This window comes from Biomphalaria glabrata, chromosome 10 (assembly GCF_947242115.1).
Source record: "Biomphalaria glabrata chromosome 10, xgBioGlab47.1, whole genome shotgun sequence".
Classification (NCBI taxonomy): Eukaryota; Metazoa; Mollusca; class Gastropoda; family Planorbidae; genus Biomphalaria; species Biomphalaria glabrata.
The window spans coordinates 25,846,402-25,869,400 of record NC_074720.1 but is presented as its reverse complement, the minus strand read 5'-3'; the positions used below and the strand labels follow the sequence as shown (position 1 = coordinate 25,869,400).

Below are 22,999 nucleotides of genomic sequence, written 5' to 3'. Positions count from 1 at the left end.
CACGATTAGATTAACAAATAATACTAAAGACTATTGTAATTTTTAATTTCTATTTTAATTCAGGAATATTGCAATAGTTTTAAGTATCTATAAAAGATTGTTCCAAATGTTTTGTGAAAAACAAATCAATGCTAGCGAATATTTGTTTGCTCTTCTAACTTATATTAGATTTTATTTCCATGCTTAAACGTTGCAATAAACACATGATCTTTAATACATTGTTCCGGTTTTTTATGTAAATAGCATATAAATGCTAAAAAAATATATCTATACTGATTTATATTTCATTAACTATAAAGTTGTACCGGATATTGTTTTATAAAAAATAAATTATGTCAAAAGATTGTTTGAAATCGCATAATAGGCTAATATTACACTTATATTCTTTGACACTACGTCACTGTAGTTTATTTATTAATATCAATTGTTCCAAATTTTTAACTGAAAACAAATTTATGTCAAATGACTATTTTTTTCAAAAATATAGACAATAGGTTGTTCAAGATTTTAAAATAAGAAAGTAATTTACTAGAAACGATTATTGAAAATCACTTTTTAGACTTATTTTACTGTTTGTTAATTTTCTTGCCGAAACATAATAAAAGTTGTTTAATCGGTAAAGAATGTTCCGGATTTTGTTTCGAAAAAGAAATCGACCTACATTACCTTAATTTTCTTACAAATCGTCGCCAAAAATGATCCGAATTTTTGCTGAAAAATCTAATAATGCTAATAAATGTTTGAAATCCCTCTTCTAATGAAGAAAACATATAATTTTCTCATTTACGAAAATAGGTTGTTCCGGATTTTTTATGAAAAATATTTTAACTCTAATTATGTAAAATTGCACTTCTCTCTCGGTAGTTGTCATTCCGGAATGTGTAGGTATATTATCAATAATAGGCTATTAATTTGTAACCAGTTTGTCATTAGGTTAAGAGCAATTCCTGGTCGTGCGGTTAGCGCTCAGGACTGATTATCTCTACGGTATCGGTTTCATACCCTGCTCCGTCGACCAGCGGGAGATTTTACATTTAAAAAGAATTTTTACAACTCCAAATGAATCTTCGAAACATTATTACTTTTAAAAATCAAAACAAAATCACGTCTTGAATATTTCTTGCGAATATGCGGATCCGACAGGAATCCGTCTCCCACGGGCCGCCTCTGAGTTTGTGTTTGTGATATATATTTTATACAAATAAGTCACACGTCGGAACTATGGACCTTCAACAGGTGGAAAATTAAAATGGAAGCTGATCAAGCTGTTGCTCGAATGGCAGAGAAACACTTGAATGCATCAGCGCGAGACCAAGCGTCATACAAGGCCTAAACACTGACCTGCAACGTCACAACCTGTGGGCAGTGAAGACCAATAGCGTTGCGACGTCGCAGGTCAGTGTTGAGGCCTACTATAACGATGGGTCTCGACTGGAGGGCCGCTTAGTATATGCAACGCATGATTCTAGGAAACGCATTGAAACTTTGCGCCGCTAATTCATAACGGAATGAAATGAGGTCTTATTGCTGCGTTAGATGTTTGTAATGTTGAGCGGCGCCCAAAAGGGGGAAAGCCGCTATTAGGTTTGTGTGGTCTGTCTTTCCATCCATCCATCTGTCACGTTTAGATCGCAAAAAAACTAGAAAATATATTGAAAATCTTATATTAAAGTTCTGGTGCAACGGCTACTTTTTGTTTTCTAAAGGTGAACCGTTACATTTTTAATCTAAATACGCAACATTTTTTTTCATTAAAAGCGATTGGACCATAGCACACTGAGCATAAACGTTTCGCTCTATGTGGTTATACAAAGGCCAATGGAACAAAAAATTCAAAACGCACGAAATTTATCATTGTGCGACTAGATCTTGAAGCAGCGGAGATGTTCCTTTTTTAAGGTTCAAAATTTATTGCACAGTGATTCCTACAATGGCGTGCCTTCTGTGGGCTTTGTTAGTCCCCAAAAAGTCTTAAATAGTCTGTATTATTTTAGCGGCCCGGTAAGATAAAAAGTTGCTATTACTATAAACCGAAAACAAAACCAACTAGAAAAGCTATTAAAAAGCTGATTTCTCTTTTTAGAGAAAAACTGAACGTTATATCAGTCAGAAATCGCATTATCGATAATAGATTTTTCAGTTTGTTTTCATATGAAAAACAACTCCAAATGATTCTATGAAATTGTATTATTTTAGTCAATCAAAACATGTCCATGTCCACGACTGTCACCATTGTATAATTACTAATGATTTCTAGTGTATTTTTATAAAGCTTATATTAACTCACTTTGTCTTTCTGGTCAAAAATTTGTACTTATTTCTCCGACACCCAATCTCCGATCAAGCTGAAATTTTGCAAATTATATCTTTAACCTGATAACACAAGAAATTAAAAAAAAACAATAGTTAATTAACTATTATATTGTTTTGCGATCGAACAATGAAAAGAAATTATAATTAACTGATATGATATAAGCTGAATTAGTCCCTTTATACTTTGTAGAGAGAAAAGTTTGAAGTGAACAATGAGTAATTATAAAACCTTTAATTTTCATAAGCACAGTGGTTAGTATGTCGGATTATAGCGTATTGAGACAGACCGAGCTTTGTAAAAAATGGCCAACTTATAAGCCTACATCTTGTATGCACATTAACCATTCAAGTATGATACGAAATTGTCTTTACTCATTGACAAGTACAGTTGATCAAAATACACCTCAACAGGTTGGTCAACTACTCTATTACATTCCTATTTTTAAAGACTTGTTATGGCAGACTATGATTGAGTTTCGAGAAGCCAATGTTCAATTTATTGAAGTAAGAGTCACGTATTTCTGGGTAAGTTGGTACTTTCTGTACATAATAGAAACAATATGATATAAACTTTTCACATGTAAATTATGAGTGAGTCTGGTGTGAATGTACATTTTTTTTTTTATAGTCATAATGTTTTGTTTGGTGTAATGCACAAATTGTAAGACAAATTTCCTTACGGACAATAAATATTACGACTATTATTATTACTATTATTATCATTATTATAAACTATGAATCTATAATTCCATTTTATCTACATGTAAACATGCATATAACCAGGCATATGTAACTTTTTAATAGGTTCATTGTCTACTTTTCTATTTCTAAGTTATATGATCTAAACGGCAAAGTGTACGATAGAGAATATTGTGTGAAACTGGTGAAAGAAGTTAGTGACAAATTTGTTCAACACTTTCCAGACTTCAGTGGAATGAAAATCATCTTCTCTGGCATTAGGTAATTAACATTTTTACGCCTTTGGCTGTATTCATAAAAAAAAAAACGTGTGCAAGATAATTCATACAATCGCTTAACAAGTAGTCACGAATTTATGTATTACTATGTGATACGATATCGAGATATACAAGGTGCAGCCATTTTAGTAGAATATTAGCATTTCGCTTTTTTAAACTTGAAAAATGATAACAGATCTAAGTTAACTCACAAAAACATACTGAGAAAGTCCGCATAAAAAAAAAGAAAAAAATACAAAACTACTTTAAAAAAAAACAAATCTTATTATGAAGTCTAATATAAATATTTATATATGGTATCATGGGCGTAGCCAGGGGGTGGGGGTTCAACCCTCCCCCCCCCCGAAATAAAATTTCCCCCCCCCCTGCATGGGGAGGGGTTTCAAAGTTTAGTGACTGATCTTTTGCTTTAATTTTGTTTATTTTAGGTGAAATTTTAATACTAAACCATCACTTGCCTTAGCACAGCCATAGGGGTTTTGAGTTTAAAACCTCCTACCAGGGGGTTTTGAGCTGGAAAACCCCTACCAGGGGGTTCTAAGTTTAAAAACCCCTACCAGGGGTTTTGAGTTTAAAACCCTCTACCAGGGGTTTTGAGTTAAAACCCCCCTACCAGGGTTTTTTTTGCATTTAAATCCCCCTCTTCTATAAAACAAAAAAAATGCAAACGACAATCCCAAAATTCCAAGAGCACATCTAAGGAAGATTTTGATTTTAAACCCCTCTCCAAAATTTACGATAAACCCCTCTTCAACATAAAAAAGCAAATTACACACTCAAAATTGTATGAGCGTAGCCAAAGAGGTGTTTAGTTTAAACCCCCCGCCAGCGGGGTTTGAAGCTAAAAAATAAATCTTCAAAATAAAATTTAAAAATTCGCAATCTAAATGCTATGAGCGTAGCCAAGCCTATTGGGTGTTTTGAGTTTAAATTTCCCTTCACATGGGTTTGATGCTAAAAAATACCTCTTCAATATAAACAAGGTTACAAAGACAGTTTGTGTGGATTTCCACACAAACTTAAAATCGGCCCCCGAATTGGTCCACCCAGGCAGGCTTCAATATTTTCAGAAAGAACATCCAAATGAAATTATATCAAAGACAAATGAGAGATAAGAATGGAGAAAAAAGGTTGACAGATCTTGTGTAGTGCCCCAACGGTATAGCAGATCAAAGGATAGGTGCAAGTAAAGGTGAAATTAGATGTGAACCTGGCCTAACTAGTTCCCCTTTCAGACCCTGTGGCCTATAGGGCAGATGATGTAAAGTTCATCTGTTTTTGTGGCCTACGGTAAATGAGGGTGTCATGTAGCCAGCACAACGACCAACCGTCTTTACTTTTCCCCAACTAATGTCAGGTACCCATTAGAGCTGGGTAGACTCAGAGGCGCCCAAGGATTCCGAAGTTGAAAATCCCAGTCTTCACTAGGATTCGAATTCGGGACCCTCGGTTCGGAAGCTAAGCGCTTTACCGTGCCTCTCCTGATCTTCACTTGTTGTAATTGTTTCGAAAATGCTTCATCTCTTATTCGAATTCTCAATAGCAATGCATTCAAAATAATGTTCAAGAAAATAAAGTTTATAAGATTACTATTCGTTTTAAATTAGGTCTAAATTATAATGTATACTAATTAGCTTTTTCTCTTTAAAAAACTGCTTGCATAACCGATTTTTAAAATTTGATTTTTCGCTTTCTGGAAAAAAAGTAGCAGTTGCATCAGAACTTTGAATGGTCTAAAATATTGTGATGTCGGATTTTCAATATCTTTTCTAGTTTACGAGATCTAAACGGGACGGACGAACAGACGGACAGACATTTCGCATAAAACTAATAGCGTCTTTTCCCCTTTCGGGGGCCGCTAAAAAAAGCAAATTACACACTAAAATTCTTTTAGCGTAGCAAAGCCAATGACGGGTTTTGAGTTTCAACCCCTCTCCTCCAGATGGCTTTTTTAAAAGTCCCCTCAAGATAGTTTTGAGTTTAAAATCCCCTACAGAGCGTTTTAAGGTTGAAAGCCTTTCTCTTCAATATTATTTCTAAAGCAAACTATAGTCACCAAATTCTATGACCGTAGCTAAATGTGGTTTTGAATTTTAAAAAATAAAACAACTCCAGATATATTTTAGTTTAAAACCCCCAACAGATGATTTTGACGATAAAACTTCCCTTTTCGATATAACATCTAAAGCAAAATATTCACCTAATTCCAAGATAGAAGTCAAGAAAAGTTATACATGTCTACCAGTGGCTGGGCTCCATTAATAAAGTGCAATGAAATTGAAAAGCACTAAATGTGGCTCTACAAAGATGGCTAAGACGGATTTTAGGTGTCAGTTATAGAGATCGGGTCAAAATCAAGGAAATCCTATGCCGAATTTGAAGTCGACGCCTTAGTAATGTTGTGACAGAGCGTCGCATGAACATTGCGGGACATGTTCTCCGACAAAATGAATTACGCATAATAAGAGTTGCGATGACATCCTAGTACAACTTGGCGCCACACTTTCATGGATGTCCTCAGAGCAGGTGGGAAGAGGCTTCAGACATTGCCAGTGACAGATTTTTGTGGAAACAGCGTGCCAGCAAATGCGCCGAAAGACGCGAGAGGGTCTAAGACAGTAAGAATAGCACATAAGGTTTTTGAAATAAAACTTTTTAATTTCAAAATAATGCACTGTAGTTACCTCAGAATACGCATTTAGTTGGCTTTCAATATCAGAAATAGTGCTTGGCGGAGAGGCTCCGCCCGGCGCTGGTGGAGCTCTCAGCGCTCTCCCAGACCCCTTGCTGGTAAGGGCGAGATTAATTATTTTATATATATTTTTTTATTATTTCAGGGGGGGGGAGGGGAGGGGAGAAAAATCCCCCCCAACCCCCCCCCCCCCGAAAAAAATCCCGGCTACGCCCATGTATGGTATAACATGAGTGATCCAAACTAATTTATACATTAGGCCTACGCTTCATTTAAGCGTTGGTTTTTTTTAGTTTTTTTTTTTTATTATGCTTTTTTTTGTTGGAGATTCCATAAAGCAAACAAACCATTCTCATGAGAAGAAAAGATTGTAACACTGTTTCATTTTGGTTTTGGACATTAAAACACACACACGCATTACTCTAATCTTGTTGATGCACGAGATGCGGAAAAATATGCAGGTCAAAAGTCAAAACTGAGTTTGCGTAATTTTGTGAAACACATCACTTATCCTTAATCTACGGAATCGAAAACACTACCATTATAGTACTTCTTAGTTATTGATATTATCTGAGTGTTGAAAATAAAAAGCCATGTAGTTAATACTTTTTACTGTACAATGTTTTAGTTGAAACCTAGGGATCTGAAATGATGAATGAATTACTTTTCATGATTGCACTGTTCCAATGTTCCATTCATCTTTACGTAGGCATATGTGTGAGTTTCTGTTCTATGAGCTTGTAATGTCTGAATGGACACGTTGTTGTTTTTTTTTATTGCAATGTTTTGTGGTTTTACCACCTGGATTTGAACATATACTTTTGATTACAAGATTTCAAAATGTGACTACCATATTAAACGAGATTAAAGACGTGATGGCCTTACATAAGAAATATCCAGATGTTATGGCAGGATACGACCTCTCTGGAAATGAGGCTCTGTACAATCCATTTTCCTATTACAGTGAAGCTTTGTTGTATCCATCACAGCAAGATCCTCCTTATCACTTACCATACTTCCTCCATGCTGGAGAAACAAGTAAGATAGACTGTGTCAGAAACAAGTAAGATAGACTGTGTCAGAAACAAGTAAGATAGACTGTGTCAGAAACAAGTAAGATAGACTGTGTCAGAAACAAGTAAGATAGACTGTGTCAGAAACAAGTAAGATAGACTGTGTCAGAAACAAGTAAGATAGACTGTGTCAGAAACAAGTAAGATAGACTGTGTCAGAAACAAGTAAGATAGACTGTGTCAGAAACAAGTAAGATAGACTGTGTCAGAAACAATTAAGATAGACTGTGTCAGAAACAAGTAAGATAGACTGTGTCAGAAACAAGTAAGATAGACTGTGTCAGAAACAAGTAAGATAGACTGTGTCAGAAACAAGTAAGATAGACTGTGCCAGAAACAAGTAAGATAGACTGTGTCAGAAACAAGTAAGATAGACTGTGTCAGAAACAAGTAAGATAGACTGTGTCAGAAACAAGTAAGATCCAATTTTTTTGTTGACCAAATCTAGACTGGCAAGGGACTGAGACTGGGTACAATCTGATAGACGCCCTACTGCTCAACGCCACTCGAGTTGGACACGCCTATGCTCTGAGCAAACATCCACACTTGATGAAGTTGTATAAAGAGAGAGATATACCACTTGAAGTCCAGCCACTGTCTAATCAGGTAGGTAACATCTTTACAGTCATTATCTCATCAAGTAGAACTTGTTGACATAGAACACTTTCAAGTAAGATGCTGTCACAGGTTGGGCATCTGTAGATATCTAGTTAAAACAATTCATTTTCGGGAGATAATTTTAAGAAGCCGAACTGACTATTCTAGAAAAGTACAAAAGGTCAAAGTCAAATACTGAGTGCAATGATTGTTTTTAACTCAGACTGGAAGCAGAAATGTTTAAGGCCAGGCAACAAAAATGTCGTAATTCATCAACTGTTAATTGTTGATGTCCGCTAAAAAAAATGAGTAGTTGTAGGCTTATATAACGATTTACCACAATACATTTTAACAAAAATAATAGGACTGAGAAGATATCTAAGCTACAGGCAAATAAAGTTAATCTTGAAGAAGCTTAAAACTGGGCAGTTTTTTTTTAATGCATATTGTTATAAACCTGGTGGTGGCACAGAGGGGGGGGTAGTGGTGTGAGTGTAGTCAGCCGACGCAAATCGTCCCAGGCCAGCGCTAGACGAGCGGTCAACCGTGACGAGATACGAGTCGAGTGTCAACAGGATGGGTTTGGGAAGGATCGCCGTCGTGAACAGAGCTCAGGAGCGTCACGAGGGATGTAGTCATGTGACGAAGCTAGAAACGTCGAGCGATGTTCCGTCCGGTTCTAGAAAGCCATCAGGGACCCTATATAAAGAGCGGAAGTGTCGCATTCAAGACGGTTCACGGCAGGCGTTCAGAACACGGTCGACTACAGCACAGTTCAACGGTGTGGTTCTGTACGGAGCATTACGACTGTTCAGTGCGGAGTACTGCCAAGTACAGTTGAGACGACTGGCGTCTTGATCTTGATCTGCGATCGAGTCCGACACAATGAGCCTAGTGTGTGAAGTCAGTCCTGAACTGTTGAACCCAGTGCAAGCCCGGAACGAGACGGAGAGGCCAGTGCAAGAGTTGATACGGCGGTACGGTGTTATCGGAGAGATATTTGTACAGTCTTGTGTTACGTGCTGCCAATTGTACAGTATTGGCTGTTATTTATTCAACTATTAAAGTGTTACGTTACTTTGGAGCCCTGAGTTGTCAAGTTCTTTAAGTTGGTGGTGTATGGTGCAGTTTGCAGAGAGCCTGGATAGTGAGATTCGTAACAATATGAATCTCTTCCAGCCATTTTACTAATCCTTCAGTTTTCTCTTTCCATATGGATGTGTTTATTAAAGAACAGTAAAGAAAACATGTACGTTTGATTTTAAGTTTGTTTCTAATTTAATAATGTTACATTTTAATATATGTAATAGTTAGCTACTGATATAATGTCATAAACAATGAAATTTTAAAATAGGACATTATAGGTGAACAATGTCCAGCGATAAAGCTGACTTGACATTGCTCACATTGTAGGCAATTAGCTGTTTAAGAAAATGATATTTAGTTTTTTTCTTTTGCTATTTTTTGGGGGGAAAGCTATTGGGGGTCTTAAAACCATGAGCTAATCGCACCGAGTGAAATTGACTCTAGTGACGCCTGAGGTATAATTAAGTGGGTTTTATCTAGTACTTAACTAATCATTCTCCTGATAGTGGCCTTCTTAACGTCGTCTCGTGCAGCTAATGGAAGAAAAAAAATCAAACTCAGTATCTTACCTTATTCTTTCAGGTCCTCAGATTGGTCAGCGATTTTCGTAACCATCCAATGGCTTCACTAATAGCCAGCAACTATTCTATCGTCATTAGTTGTGATGACCGCACCACCATGGACTCTGCACCATTATCACATGACTTCTATATCGTATTTATTGCAATGTCCAGTGATAAAGCTGACTTGACATTGCTCAAACAACTGGCCATTAATTCAATCAGGTCTGATATTTGTCTAATTCACATCTCTTTGTCACACAAACACACACTTCTCTGTAACACACATATACCTCTCTCTGTAACACACACACACACACACACATTAACTTAAAAAGGACATGTTCTTGACATGTTCAGGTCAACCGCCTCTTTAAGTTATTAAATCTATTTTGACCTATGTATTAATTATAGATAATCTTACTTACTATAGAGTTTTAGACCAACTTGTAGTTAGTCCTATATTGATTTGAGATTGACATTGACACCAAAATTTTGTTTACATATTACTTTTTTTAGTTTTAAATTGTTCTGTAAGTAAGATAATTTCAATAGAAGAAAAAAGATTTGTACAAGAATAACCAAAATTTGTAATAGAGTGGAGTTTCAAAAACTTATTTAAACTTTTTATTGCGTTATGTAAATCTGTTATACATTTGTAAAAGTCCTGACTCATCACTAACTCTCCTGATTGTAGTGTACTTATCGTGTACATAAAACAACTAAGCTGTTAAATTTCGTATAAAGATTTTTTTTATTCGCAATTTCGACCCATTATTTTTATTTAAGAACTTATCAAATACAATATTATACTTTCGTCCGTATTTAAGCCCTATTTAGACTCAACATCACTTTTTGGTGAGTAGCTCTTTACTCTGGTAGACTTCCGTTTTATTTTGCAATAAGCGTATTCTCATTATTATTTTTTTTTTTTTTCTAATTAGGAAATAGCTGCATGAATTGTCTGAATACTTGTTTTTGTATAGTTATAAATTAAAGACTAAATCTATGGCTAACAAAATGTTTTTAAAGTTCTATGTGAAGAGTAGACTCAATGGCGAATAGAGATGTGCCTTCTTTCAAACTATTGAAGTGAAGCTAAAGGATCTATTTATCAAGGCTTCTCTCATTCACGGACCAAAAAGTTCGTTTTAGGGATGAGGGCATTCTATTGGAGAACGCAAAACATTAAGTGATGTCATTTAAATGCTAGATGTTTCATTAAATAATAAAATAATAATAATAATAAAGATTCAGGTCAAACTAGCCAGAAACGAGTTATGGTTATGCGCTTTTGGAATTCAAGGACCTAGGAAGAGTGTGGTCTGTATCTGTGTAGGGTCAGTCCTTCCAAAGGAAGAGTGTGGTCTGTATCTGTGTAGGGTCAGTCCTTCCATAGGAAGAGTGTGGTCTGTATCTGTGTAGGGTCAGTCCTTCCATAGGAAGAGTGTGGTCTGTATCTGTGTAGGGTCAGTCCTTCCATAGGAAGAGTGTGGTCTGTATCTGTGTAGGGTCAGTCCTTCCATAGGAAGAGTGTGGTCTGTATCTGTGTAGGGTCAGTCCTTCCATAGGAAGAGTGTGGTCTGTATCTGTGTAGGGTCAGTCCTTCCATAGGAAGAGTGTGGTCTGTATCTGTGTAGGGTCAGTCCTTCCATAGGAAGAGTGTGGTCTGTATCTGTGTAGGGTCAGTCCTTCCATAGGAAGAGTGTGGTCTGTATCTGTGTAGGGTCAGTCCTTCCATAGGAAGAGTGTGGTCTGTATCTGTGTAGGGTCAGTCCTTCCATAGGAAGAGTGTGGTCTGTATCTGTGTAGGGTCAGTCCTTCCATAGGAAGAGTGTGGTCTGTATCTGTGTAGGGTCAGTCCTTCCATAGGAAGAGTGTGGTCTGTATCTGTGTAGGGTCAGTCCTTCCTTAGGAAGAGTGTGGTCTGTATCTGTGTAGGGTCAGTCCTTCCATAGGAAGAGTGTGGTCTGTATCTGTGTAGGGTCAGTCCTTCCTTAGGAAGAGTGTGGTCTGTATCTGTGTAGGGTCAGTCCTTCCTTAGGAAGAGTGTGGTCTGTATCTGTGTAGGGTCAGTCCTTCCATAGGAAGAGTGTGGTCTGTATCTGTGTAGGGTCAGTCCTTCCATAGGAAGAGTGTGGTCTGTATCTGTGTAGGGTCAGTCCTTCCTTAGGAAGAGTGTGGTCTGTATCTGTGTAGGGTCAGTCCTTCCATAGGAAGAGTGTGGTCTGTATCTGTGTAGGGTCAGTCCTTCCATAGGAAGAGTGTGGTCTGTATCTGTGTAGGGTCAGTCCTTCCATAGGAAGAGTGTGGTCTGTATCTGTGTAGGGTCAGTCCTTCCATAGGAAGAGTGTGGTCTGTATCTGTGTAGGGTCAGTCCTTCCATAGGAAGAGTGTGGTCTGTATCTGTGTAGGGTCAGTCCTTCCATAGGAAGAGTGTGGTCTGTATCTGTGTAGGGTCAGTCCTTCCATAGGAAGAGTGTGGTCTGTATCTGTGTAGGGTCAGTCCTTCCATAGGAAGAGTGTGGTCTGTATCTGTGTAGGGTCAGTCCTTCCATAGGAAGAGTGTGGTCTGTATCTGTGTAGGGTCAGTCCTTCCTTAGGAAGAGTGTGGTCTGTATCTGTGTAGGGTCAGTCCTTCCATAGGAAGAGTGTGGTCTGTATCTGTGTAGGGTCAGTCCTTCCTTAGGAAGAGTGTGGTCTGTATCTGTGTAGGGTCAGCCCTTCCATAGGAAGAGTGTGGTCTGTATCTGTGTAGGGTCAGTCCTTCCTTAGGAAGAGTGTGGTCTGTATCTGTGTAGGGTCAGTCCTTCCATAGGAAGAGTGTGGTCTGTATCTGTGTAGGGTCAGTCCTTCCATAGGAAGATAGAAGGGCTAAAAAGATAGTGTAAAAATAGTGTGTGTGTGGGGGTTAGGGTTAGGGTTAGGATCATAGCGTATTGAGAAAGCAAAAAAAAAAAGAAAAGAAATCGCGCTAAACAAAAACAATTAGTAACAATATTTCAAATAGCACAGATTTATTATTGTTTGTCTAGCTCTATTACAAATGTAATTACATGACTAACCCAAACGAATTAATACACTTAATATAAGCTATGTTTTTTTTAAGTATTTATTTATTGTTTTATATATTTTTTTTTTTAATTTTGCTTGTTTGTTTACAGATTTAGCACATTAAACAATGTTCAGAAAGTTAAAGCAATGAAACTTTGGCAGATCAAGTGGAACACATTTATTACGGATCTACAGAAAATGCCTTACATTCGATCAACATCTACAACCAAGGTGGTGCACTCTAAAAACAGTTCTACTCCTCTCCATTGGCCATCCTGGGCTTTCATTTCCTTGGTCATCGCAATATGGTACCACTCTGGATTGAAAGTGTAGCTCGGATGGGGACCAAGGAAGATAACTGTAATATCCTTCCGTAATGTCCCCTTGAGTACACAAACACAATTGCTCCAACCTAATTTCAAATTAGCGAAATGTGATGAATCATGTTTATAAATTAATATTTGTTCAACAACTACAAACAAAATTTAATTTTTTTATATTTACGCTGCTTTTAATCAAGTAAAATTTAAATAATAATTATTTTAAGCTGATAATCTGAGACATGCTAAAAGAGTGACCTCTTGGCTCTTAATGTCCTTTGAATGATAGATTTCGGAAAATAAATATTTTTTAGAACCCGCCTCGGATTACCTCCAACCATGGGCGTAGCCAGGGGTGTGTGTGTCCGAAATGAAATCCCCCCCCCCCCCGCAGAGGGGGTAGTCGGAGTTTAGTGACTGATCTTTTGCTTTAATTTTGTTTATTTTAGGTGAAATTTTAATACCAAACCATCACTTGCCCTAGCACAGCCAAGGGGGTTTTAAGTTTAAAACCCCCTACCAGGGGGTTTTGCATTTAAATTTCCCTCTTCTATTAAACAAAAAAAATTGCACACGACAATCCCAAAATTCCAAGGGCACATCTAAGTAAGATTTTGATTTTAAACCCTTCTCCAAAATTCACGATCAACCCCTCTTCAATATAAAAAATCAAATTACACACTCAAAATTGTATGAGCGTAGCCAAAGGGGTTCTGAGTTTAAACCCCTCCTCAGCTGGGTTTGAAGCTAAAAATACCTCTTCAATATAAAAAAAAAGCAAATTACGCACTCAAAATGCTATGAGCATAGCCAAAGGTTTTTTTTAGTTTAAACCCCCCGCCAGCGGAGTTTGAAACTAAAAAATAAATCTTCAAAATAAAAAAAAAACAAATTCGCAATCAAAATGCTATGAGCGTAGCCAAGCCTATTGGGTGTTTTGAGTTTAAATATTCCTTCACAGGGGCTTGATGCTAAAAAAAATACCTCTTCAATATAAAAAAAAAAGCAAATTACACACTAAAATTCTTTGAGCGTAGCCAAACCAATTGGGGGGGGGGTGAGTTTAAACTCCAGATGGCATTTTTAAAAGTTTAAAACCCCCTCAAGATAGTTTTGAGATTAAAACCTCCCTACAGAGCGTTTTAAGGTTGAAAGCCTCTCTCTTCAATATTATTTCTAAAGCAAACTACAGTCACCAAATTCTATGACCGTCGCTAAATGTGGTTTTGAATTTTAAAAAAAAAACGATAAAATTTCCCTTTTCGATATAACATCTAAAGAAAAATAGTCACCTAATTCCAAGATAGAAGTCAAAAAAAGTTACACATGTCTACCAGTGGCTGGGTTCCATTAATAAAGTGCAATGAAATTGAAAAGCACTAAATGTGGCTCTACAAAGATGGCTAAGAAGGATTTTAGGAGTCAGTTATAGAGATCGGGTCTAAATCAAGGATATCCTATGTCAAAATGGGAGTCGACCCCTTAGTAAGGTTGTGACAGAGCGTCGCATGAGGTTTGCGGGACATGTTCTCCGACAAATTGAATTACGCATAATAGGAGTTGCGATGACATCCTAGACATTGCCAGTAACAGATTTTTGTGGAAACAACTTTCCACCGAATGCGCCAAAAGGCGCGGGAGGTCTGTAAGAATAGAACATTAGGTTTTTGAAATAAAACTTTTTAATAGCAAAATAAGGCACTGTATGTACCTCAGAATATGCATTTAGTTAGCGCTCCCCCAGACCCCCTTGCTGACAATGGCGAGGAGTCTACAATTTTTCCACTAACTCCAGGAAGAACCTATTCTAGGGCACAATAAACGTTTTCCAAAAGAATGAAGAGTCAGAATGTAATAGAGATTAATTATGTACACACACACACACATCCATCCATACAAACACATATATATATATTATTTTTTTTTTCGGTGGGGGGGGGGGAGCAAAAAGCCCCCCCCCGGAAAAAAATCCTGGCTACGCCCATGCCTCCAACCCCCACCTAAAAATTTCCCTGGTACCCTCATGTATAAATCTATTCAAGAGTATAGAAAATTATATCTCAATGATCTAGATTCAGACTTGTAAACATTAAAGGACAGTACTCGAGACTAGAATACTGGATCTAGTTACAGATGTAGTTTTGATATTGTGTATTGTGTAAATATATGTACATCCTTGTTGTCGCAAATGAATAGTCCAGCTAATGATTTCTGCATGAGACCGTGTGCAAAATGTGTCTGAACGTCTATTTGTTTATTGATCGATGTAACTATTGACTGACTTCAGCCACTGACCTGGTTGCATAATAAAAAAAGACGTAAGCCAAATTTAATTTTTTTTAAAATTATAATGGTCAAACCAGAGTTTTCCCTGTGTGGCCAATTAGCTTGTATTTTTCCATGAAATATACATAAACTGTCAATTTTCTAGGAAAAATGTAAGAGCCGTTTTCGAGATCCTGGTCAAGATAGGTTTTATGTTCCACACATGAGACACTGACGATCAAGCAATTTCGGCACGGTTTCGTAAGGGACATTGTCCGATAGGAGCCTACTTCACTAGGATCCGAGAGAATTACAATCCCAGATGTCGACACTGTCACACAGAAGACGAGACAGTAGAACACATCCTCAACGATTGCAGGGTGCTCAGAAACAGATTCGAAGATACAAGTCTTGGAACAGATAAAACTGGTGCATGCGGGATTAATCCCAGCACGGAGCCTTAGTGCATGTAGGCTTACAAATGAGTGTCTTAAGATATAAAATGTCAAAGAATCTTAACTTTAAAATATACTAAACAACCATTGAGACTTTTTGGTTTCTAACAAAGCCTCATGTGTACATGGAAGGCGTTTCACTGCAAGAGCCTTTTATGTTATAAATTTTTGACCTTGAAAATGAATATCTACGCTTTTACTAGAAATAATATTTTTAGCGCCCCCATAAATTTTTGAAAAAATCTTATTTCTCCATGCGTTGTGGCTACTTTTTGTTTTCTAAAAGCAAACCGTTAGTTTATAAAAATAATTACGCTAGCAATTTTTTTCATAAAATTCACAACTTCTAAAACAATACATAAGTGTAAGGGAAATTATATTAACAATATGTTAAACAAAGAAAGATTATTTTTTGGTAAATTTTATCTTTATCTTATCTTCTTATCTTATATATTACAGACGTTACTTCTTTAAAGAAGATGATTACTTCCTAGGCATTTCATGTCTCAATACATATTAATCAATGAATTAAACTCTGCTAAGTCGTTGATTTTTCTGGCTTATTCAGGCAACCCATTCCATTCTCTAATGCCACTAGGGAAGAAGGAGCACTTGTATGAATTTCTTCTATCGGAGATGCTATGAAATGCACCTCATTGCTTGTGTCTTTCTGAGTATTTTATTAGGTGTTTTTTTTTCTTTTTGTAAGTTACGGTTTAGTGTTTTATGTATTACTTTACTTTTATTCTTCTGTCCTGGTGTGTCTCAATAAAGTTTAGTGATTTTATTAATGGTGTTACTTTAATCAAATTGAAATATTCGTTTGTTATAAATCTCACTCATCTATTATGTATTTGTTCTAGTTTCTTAATGTTTTCCTAAGTTGAGGAATCCCAAACAGAAGATGCATATTCTAATATTGGCATAACTAAGTTATATAACATTTTAAATTTTATATTGTTGTTTGATTTGTAAAAATTTCTTTTAATAAACACTAATATTTTGCTTGATTTTAAAATAATTTCATCAATATGTGAATTCCATGATAACTTTTCATTCATTATTACACCTTGATAATTTGAATTTTTAGTCTGTGTGACTGGTTTACCATGAATAAAGTAAGCAGTTTTTATTTGCTTTAGTTTTTAGCGGGCCCAAAAAGGGGAAAAGACGCTATTAGTTTTGTGTGGAATGTCTGTCCGTCCGTCCCGTATAGATCTCGTAAACTAGAAAAGATATTGAAAATCCGACATCATGATATTTTAGACCTATCAAAGTTCTGATGCAACGGTTACTTTTTTCTTTTCTGAAAATGAACAATTTAATTTCTAAAATCAAGAATGCAAGCAGTTTTTTTTTTCATAAATAAACACCATTTCTACAACTATTCACTATTAATAGTAACAAACACAGGAAGCCATTTAATAAGGGAGATAGTCATGTACCATATTTTTAACACATTTATGCAAACGGTTTTATATTTTTGTCAAAATAATTTAAAAAAAAAATGTATTGCTAAGTTCTGTAAGTTCTGTCATACTAAATACCACATTTACAAAAAAAAATGGTTACTATTTTTTTTCAAAGGGAAAAATCTATTTAATAATCATATAAGTGGAACATAATTTAATACTACAATTAATAAGTAGTTTTTCATATTATCGCGTGAAATGCAACAGCACCATGCAGCTAGAAGACACCCAACTAAGGATTTTTTTATTACAAAAAAAAAGTATATATATATATATATATATATATATATATATATATATATATATATATATATATATATATATATATATATATACATACACATATATACATATGAAATAACTTTCAGTACGACTCTAATAGGCCCCTGTGACAAAAAAAAAGCCACTGAGAAATTGTCTCTGAACAGAAACTCCCGATATACTGACTCTAGCAGACAGGATTTCCACCTTGATGATGAGGAAGTAGCTTTCCAAATCTCAAGGGAGGAAATAAAAAATTGTCATAGGAAGGGAGACAACAAAAGAAACAATATAAATATTTAAATGCCTATGTTCGCATTAGTGTGTACACACATAGATGTGTATGCACGTTTGATAGAAGTTAATATAAAGAACTTGGATATTGTAGCAAAGCACAAAGGAAACAACCATAAGTAATATAGACAAAGTGCAAAAAAATGTGACTACGATGTTTAAAATGTTTTAATATCATTTAAGTTTCTACTTTCACTTTTTGATTGTTTCTATTTAATTACCTATTGTGACATTCTCACCACATATATTTTAAGAACCTTAAATTTCAAAAATATTCATTATATGCTATTGGAAAAAAATAAAGCCATATACAAAGCAATTTAAAACGTTAAAATATTATGACAACCTAAATGTAACTATTTGCATTGCTATGTTTGCAATCATTGTACTTTAAAATGTAACAATTTAATTTGTACGCTTATTAATAAAATATGCATCTTTTTGTTCATAAAAAAAGCCAATAAAGAGGCCAATAGCCCAAAAAAAGAGGCAAAGAAAAGAGGCAAAAGCCCAAGGACTGCTAGGATGTAAACAGCTCGACAACTGAAGTCGAAAGCTAAAAAGCTGAGGTATCCTAAAGAAAAAAGGATTTTTTTTATAAATGAGGCTTTGAATAAGAGATTGACCCTATACAAAACAATTAAATCAATAAGATAATCATTATATGAAATCAGTAAGGCCAAGTTCACATCTAATTTCACCTTTACTTGCACCTATCCTTTGGTCTGCTGGAACGTTGGGGCACCACACAAGATCTGTCAACCTTCTTTCTCCATTCTTATCTGTCATTTGCCTTTGATAGAATTTCGTTTGATATTCTTTCTGAAAATATTGAAACCTTCCTTTTTACCTGCCTTGGTGGACCACCTCGGTGGCCGATTTTGAGTTTGTGTTTCCACACAAACTGTCTTCGTAACCTTGTTTTGTTACTCTTAATAGCTGACATTTTCCTGGGTGGAAAGACATAGCCCGATTTGATTGCCATTTCTGTAATTCATCTAATTCTTTTTGTAAAATTTCAGTATCTTGTGTTGTTTTTATTATATTATGCAATCGTCTGCAAATAATCTGACTTTTGTTCCTGAACTAATGCAATTCGGTAGGTCATTAAAAACAGTAGTGGACATAAGACTGTTCCTTCGGGGTACATCTGAGATTATTATTATTGGTGTTGATTTGGATCCATTTATTATTACAGTTTGTTCTCTTCTTATTAGAAAATCCTGTTGGTATGAAGTGAGGACATTATTGTTGGAACCACATTCGTAACGCAATATAGGGGTAACTGTGTGTGATCAGCTGTGACACAGGCCAGTAATACAGTTTAGCGTGCTATATCGAAGGGCAAGGGACAGTACTTGCATGAACATTGCACGTGAATAGGACCCGGGTTATGGTCATCTGATCATAGGCCTGTGCAGACCAGAGAAGGCAGTGCAGTTCAAGACAGGACACCGGGACTGTTAGTCTGCCATGTAGTCGGTCCTGGTTGAGTCCTCAAGTGTTATATAGGAGTCCAGGAAGAGATAGAGACAGTCGAGTTGTGTACGGTGATGTACAGTGTAACATTTTAGTGGTTGATGTGTTGCCAATAGTCTAGTATTGGCTGTCTTCTACTTATTCACACATTATTAAAGCACCAGATTATTGTGGAGCTCTTGTTGTCAAGTTCTTGATGTGTTAGATGTGCTGTGTTGTGTTTAGCAGTGTTTACAGAAGGCCTGATTAGGAAAGATCGTAACATTATGTTTATTTAAGTGAAAAATATTGTTGCTACATATTATGTGTTCTTGTACAGGGGTGGGCCAATTACGACCCGCGGGCCACATGCGGCCCGCCGACACCTACAAAAATCATGTGTGCCCACAGAATATACATATAAAAATGCAAATATATTTAAAATAATATCTTTATATATTATTGAAACTGTATTATAATAAAAAGTTTAAAGTAAACGAAGATTATGCTTATTGGCTAAACATCAATATACTCAATAGATGTCACAATCTCTGATCAGTATGAAGAACTGTGTTAAGTATGGGTACGCTTGGAAAAAAAAGGGAAATGTAACAACTGGCTGAGAAAATTATTTTTTTTATATAAAACCATAAACTCTAAACAGGAAAGTTTGCACAAAACTGCATAAAGTGTCATCGTTATATAAATTAAAAGCAGATAGTATACATAATAAAGTAAGAAATGTTTACCACGGTTAGTTTCAAATTAGCAACAATATAGAATGTACAAGGCAAATGAGAGTATTTAATCTCAAAGAAGAAATTGTTATATTACTCGAAGGACATTGACTGTGACTTTGTTACCAATATTTCTAATGAAGTATGAAAGACAGATTTCTTATTCTCCATAGTATATATTGCAACGCAATTTCTACAAGCGAGCTAAAGAAAACAAGTTTTGTCATTTTCCTTTGCTGAAACTATTTCTAGAGAAATGATTAAAAGTACAACACTTACTAAGATTCCTTAATTGTGCAATTTATAAAAGCAAATTTGAAGACGTCATGAACCAGTTTTCAATACCTTCAGTTCACCACTTAGTGAAGAAGCTGATTCTGCTCCAGAGGACATACCTCCAAACAAAGAGACGTTTCAGTCAGTACTTCCACAGGAGTCTGATGGGTGCCAGAAGCTGTTCACACTATTTATATACACATACATCTGTTCTTCTAATTTTACATGTTGAAAGGTTAACTGAGATTAACCGCGCAGTGGTTTCCAGATCAGGCAGTTCTTCGAATAGTTTTGTTCTATAGAGGGCTTTGTGGCCAGCGTCTTTTTCGGGTCTCTTGATTTAGTATGCACCATTAAAGGACATGGTCAGCATTCTCTGTTGATGCTCCAAAAGGGCAGGTTTCGCTCGTCCCAACATTTAACTTCCAGAACATATATTGTCTCATTCAGTGAACAAGCATTTTTTTGTGTGGAAACTAAACGAGTATAATCACTGGTCGACGTTGACTGACTGTAATTTGACAGTAGTCACAAGCGTAACAGCTAGTAAGCAGTTCTACACTTCGGAGCATTATGCACGAATGTAAAAAGTAAAATACTGCACATTAAGTACAACTCTATATTTGTGATATAAAAAGACAACAACAATTTGTTTAAAAAATCGTAAAATTGGCTTCAAAAATTAAATGCTAAAACTCTTGTTGTAATTCCTCAAGTGGTGTGGAAACAAAAAAAAAAAAAAGAAACGTGAAAAAAATACAGCGTAAATTTAAAAGGCATTCTACACAGTTAGCAAACATATCTTTCTATATATATATATGCGGCCCGCCGTTCCCATTTTTTTTAAAATGCGGCCCTCGATACAAAAAGGTTGCCCACCCCTGTTCTAGTATATAAAATGACAAGGAAGTTATTGCTTTGATCAACGTAAAGAAGGAAAAATTAGCAACATCTTGCACAGACTGCTTGACATCACAATATTTCTTGCAAAGAAAAAGTGGCATTTGGTAGAAAATTGAATAAAGAAAGTTGTCTTAAAATTGTGGAAATGTTATCTAAATATGAACCAGTACTTCAATAATAACATATAAGATTGCAAGGCAGCGATGCGCACTAAACATTTAGAGAGTTTACGTTATAAATTTTTTAGCAGATCCCGTAAAGAGACAGTTACGCTGGGCAGGGCAAGTATCCCGTATGCAGTCTTTTTTGGTGAGCTAAAAGGTGGTCGACGTAACAGAGGCGCTCCACGGAAACGCTTCAAAGACCAACTTTCCTTTGCTGAGATAGAAGAGAGCACCTGAAACAGCTGGAGGTCACTCACGAAGGTAGCGAGATACACATTTGAGACCAAAGGAAAATCCGCTGCCGAGGACAAACTTAGACGGCGAAAAGAAAATCTAAATCGACCACCTGCTGCCAATGGTTATGCTTGCCCTGGATGTGGCAAAATATGTAGGTCACAGCTGAGGCTGCGCAGCCACGGGAAATACTGCATTCCTCACTAATCTTTGGACTCGAAGACAAGCCTTATTATTATTATTATTATTATTATGCTAGAAAGTACTCCAGTATCTTGTATCATAGCAAACCTAACATAGATCTCTGCAGTTATAAGATATTTTAGCATTAGCAATGGTATCGTTCAAATGACAGAAATGTTTTAGGATTTTTCTTTTCAAAGATAATCAAAGCTGATGGTACCAGTTCTATATCTGAAAATGCCTGGAAAGGGATGAGCCTAATGTACTGATGTGATGAGCTCAGGGATATGATAATACATCTACAATAGCTGGAATTCATGAATGGGTGCAGGCAATGTAAGAAAAAACAACAACAGTAAAGCAATTTTAATGAATGTGTACATTGTTCATTTAAGCAATGTGGTCAATATTTAGAAAATATTTTCTGCATGACATTTTAATGTCCTCTTAAAAATGTTGTCTTTCTTCGCCACTTTTACAATTCGGTGTTTTTTTTTAATTAATCCTACTGGAGTGTCATTAAAATGTCTATAAACAACTGGCTGGAGCGCTCATCACACTACTGTTAGAACCGTGAAAGAAGGATTTGATGAATGTGAGCGATTTGCCACTGCTCTGAAAATACAAGCACTAGAGGCGCAGCTCAAAGACCATTGCCAGCTTTTTGTGAAAACGTGTATACCTTTTTTACTTTTTGGGCAGATGTATTTAGAAAAAGTCAACACTAAATTCAAATTAAATATATAAATATTGACGTATTGGTGGCTAAACTAGGACATTACAGAGTTTTCTCTAAAAAAAATTGTGATACATTATCTAAAAATACTTTTCATATAACTCTTTTCCAATCAAACTAGCATGTTATTGCAACAGAAAAATAAGTTTAAACAATATGAAAATGTCAGAAGATAATTATCAAGTTGCAGGAATCACTATTAAAGTAGAACGGGCATGTTTCATGCCGAGAAAGCTTGGAATTGGATCGCCGCAGGTGTGCAGTCTGTCCCCAGTATTGTTTATCATCTAGAAAAATGACATTCGGAGCCAATCAGCTGATACTCTCATCATAACATTTGCTAACGACACGGCAATCATCGACCTTATTGCAGGTGATGAAAATCTGTACCGTTCAACAATTAACACTATTTACCAATGGTGTAGAGACAAATGTCTAATTTTAAATGTTCAGAAAACTAAAGAAAAGCTAATAGATTTTAGGAAACATAAAGACCACCTTGCAGAAATTCAAATAAACAACCAAACCATAGACCAATTGCAAAATATAATTACTAGGTACAACCATCAACAACAAACTAGCATGGAGTGATTACTGTCGAAACCTTTACACCAAAATTCATCAACGACTCTTCTATCTTAGAAAACTCAGAAAATTTAAAATGGACAAAATAATAATTTAACTTTTCTATACATCAACCATCATCAGACTAATTAAATTTGCCATCATCTGCTGGTATGGTAATACTTCACTGACACAAAGACTAAATAGACAAATTAAAAAAGTATCGTATATCACTTAAACACAGCTACCATCTCTTGAAGAGCTTTTTCATAAAAGATGCCTTTTCAAAACACAGACGATCCTTAAAGACAACCTGCACTCAATA

At 35.9% G+C, this 22,999-nt stretch overlaps 1 protein-coding gene across 3 annotated transcripts in view; it reads left to right on the top strand.

Annotated features, from left to right (window-relative positions):
• Positions 1 to 16,179, top strand: part of LOC106074399 (adenosine deaminase AGSA-like) — a 64,141-nt gene extending 47,962 nt beyond the window's left edge. For 2 of the 3 annotated variants that reach the window (XM_056044385.1, XM_056044386.1), the window contains exons 7-12: positions 2,725 to 2,838; positions 3,146 to 3,273; positions 6,815 to 7,020; positions 7,504 to 7,661; positions 9,321 to 9,523; positions 12,463 to 16,179. In XM_056044385.1, the coding sequence (XP_055900360.1) occupies positions 2,725 to 2,838; positions 3,146 to 3,273; positions 6,815 to 7,020; positions 7,504 to 7,661; positions 9,321 to 9,523; positions 12,463 to 12,685 (1,032 nt within the window). In that variant the 3' untranslated portion in view covers positions 12,686 to 16,179. The remainder of the gene's footprint in view (positions 1 to 2,724; positions 2,839 to 3,145; positions 3,274 to 6,814; positions 7,021 to 7,503; positions 7,662 to 9,320; positions 9,524 to 12,462) is intronic. The other variant, XM_056044387.1, reaches the window with a different exon arrangement.
• Positions 16,180 to 22,999: the final 6,820 nt, after the last annotated feature.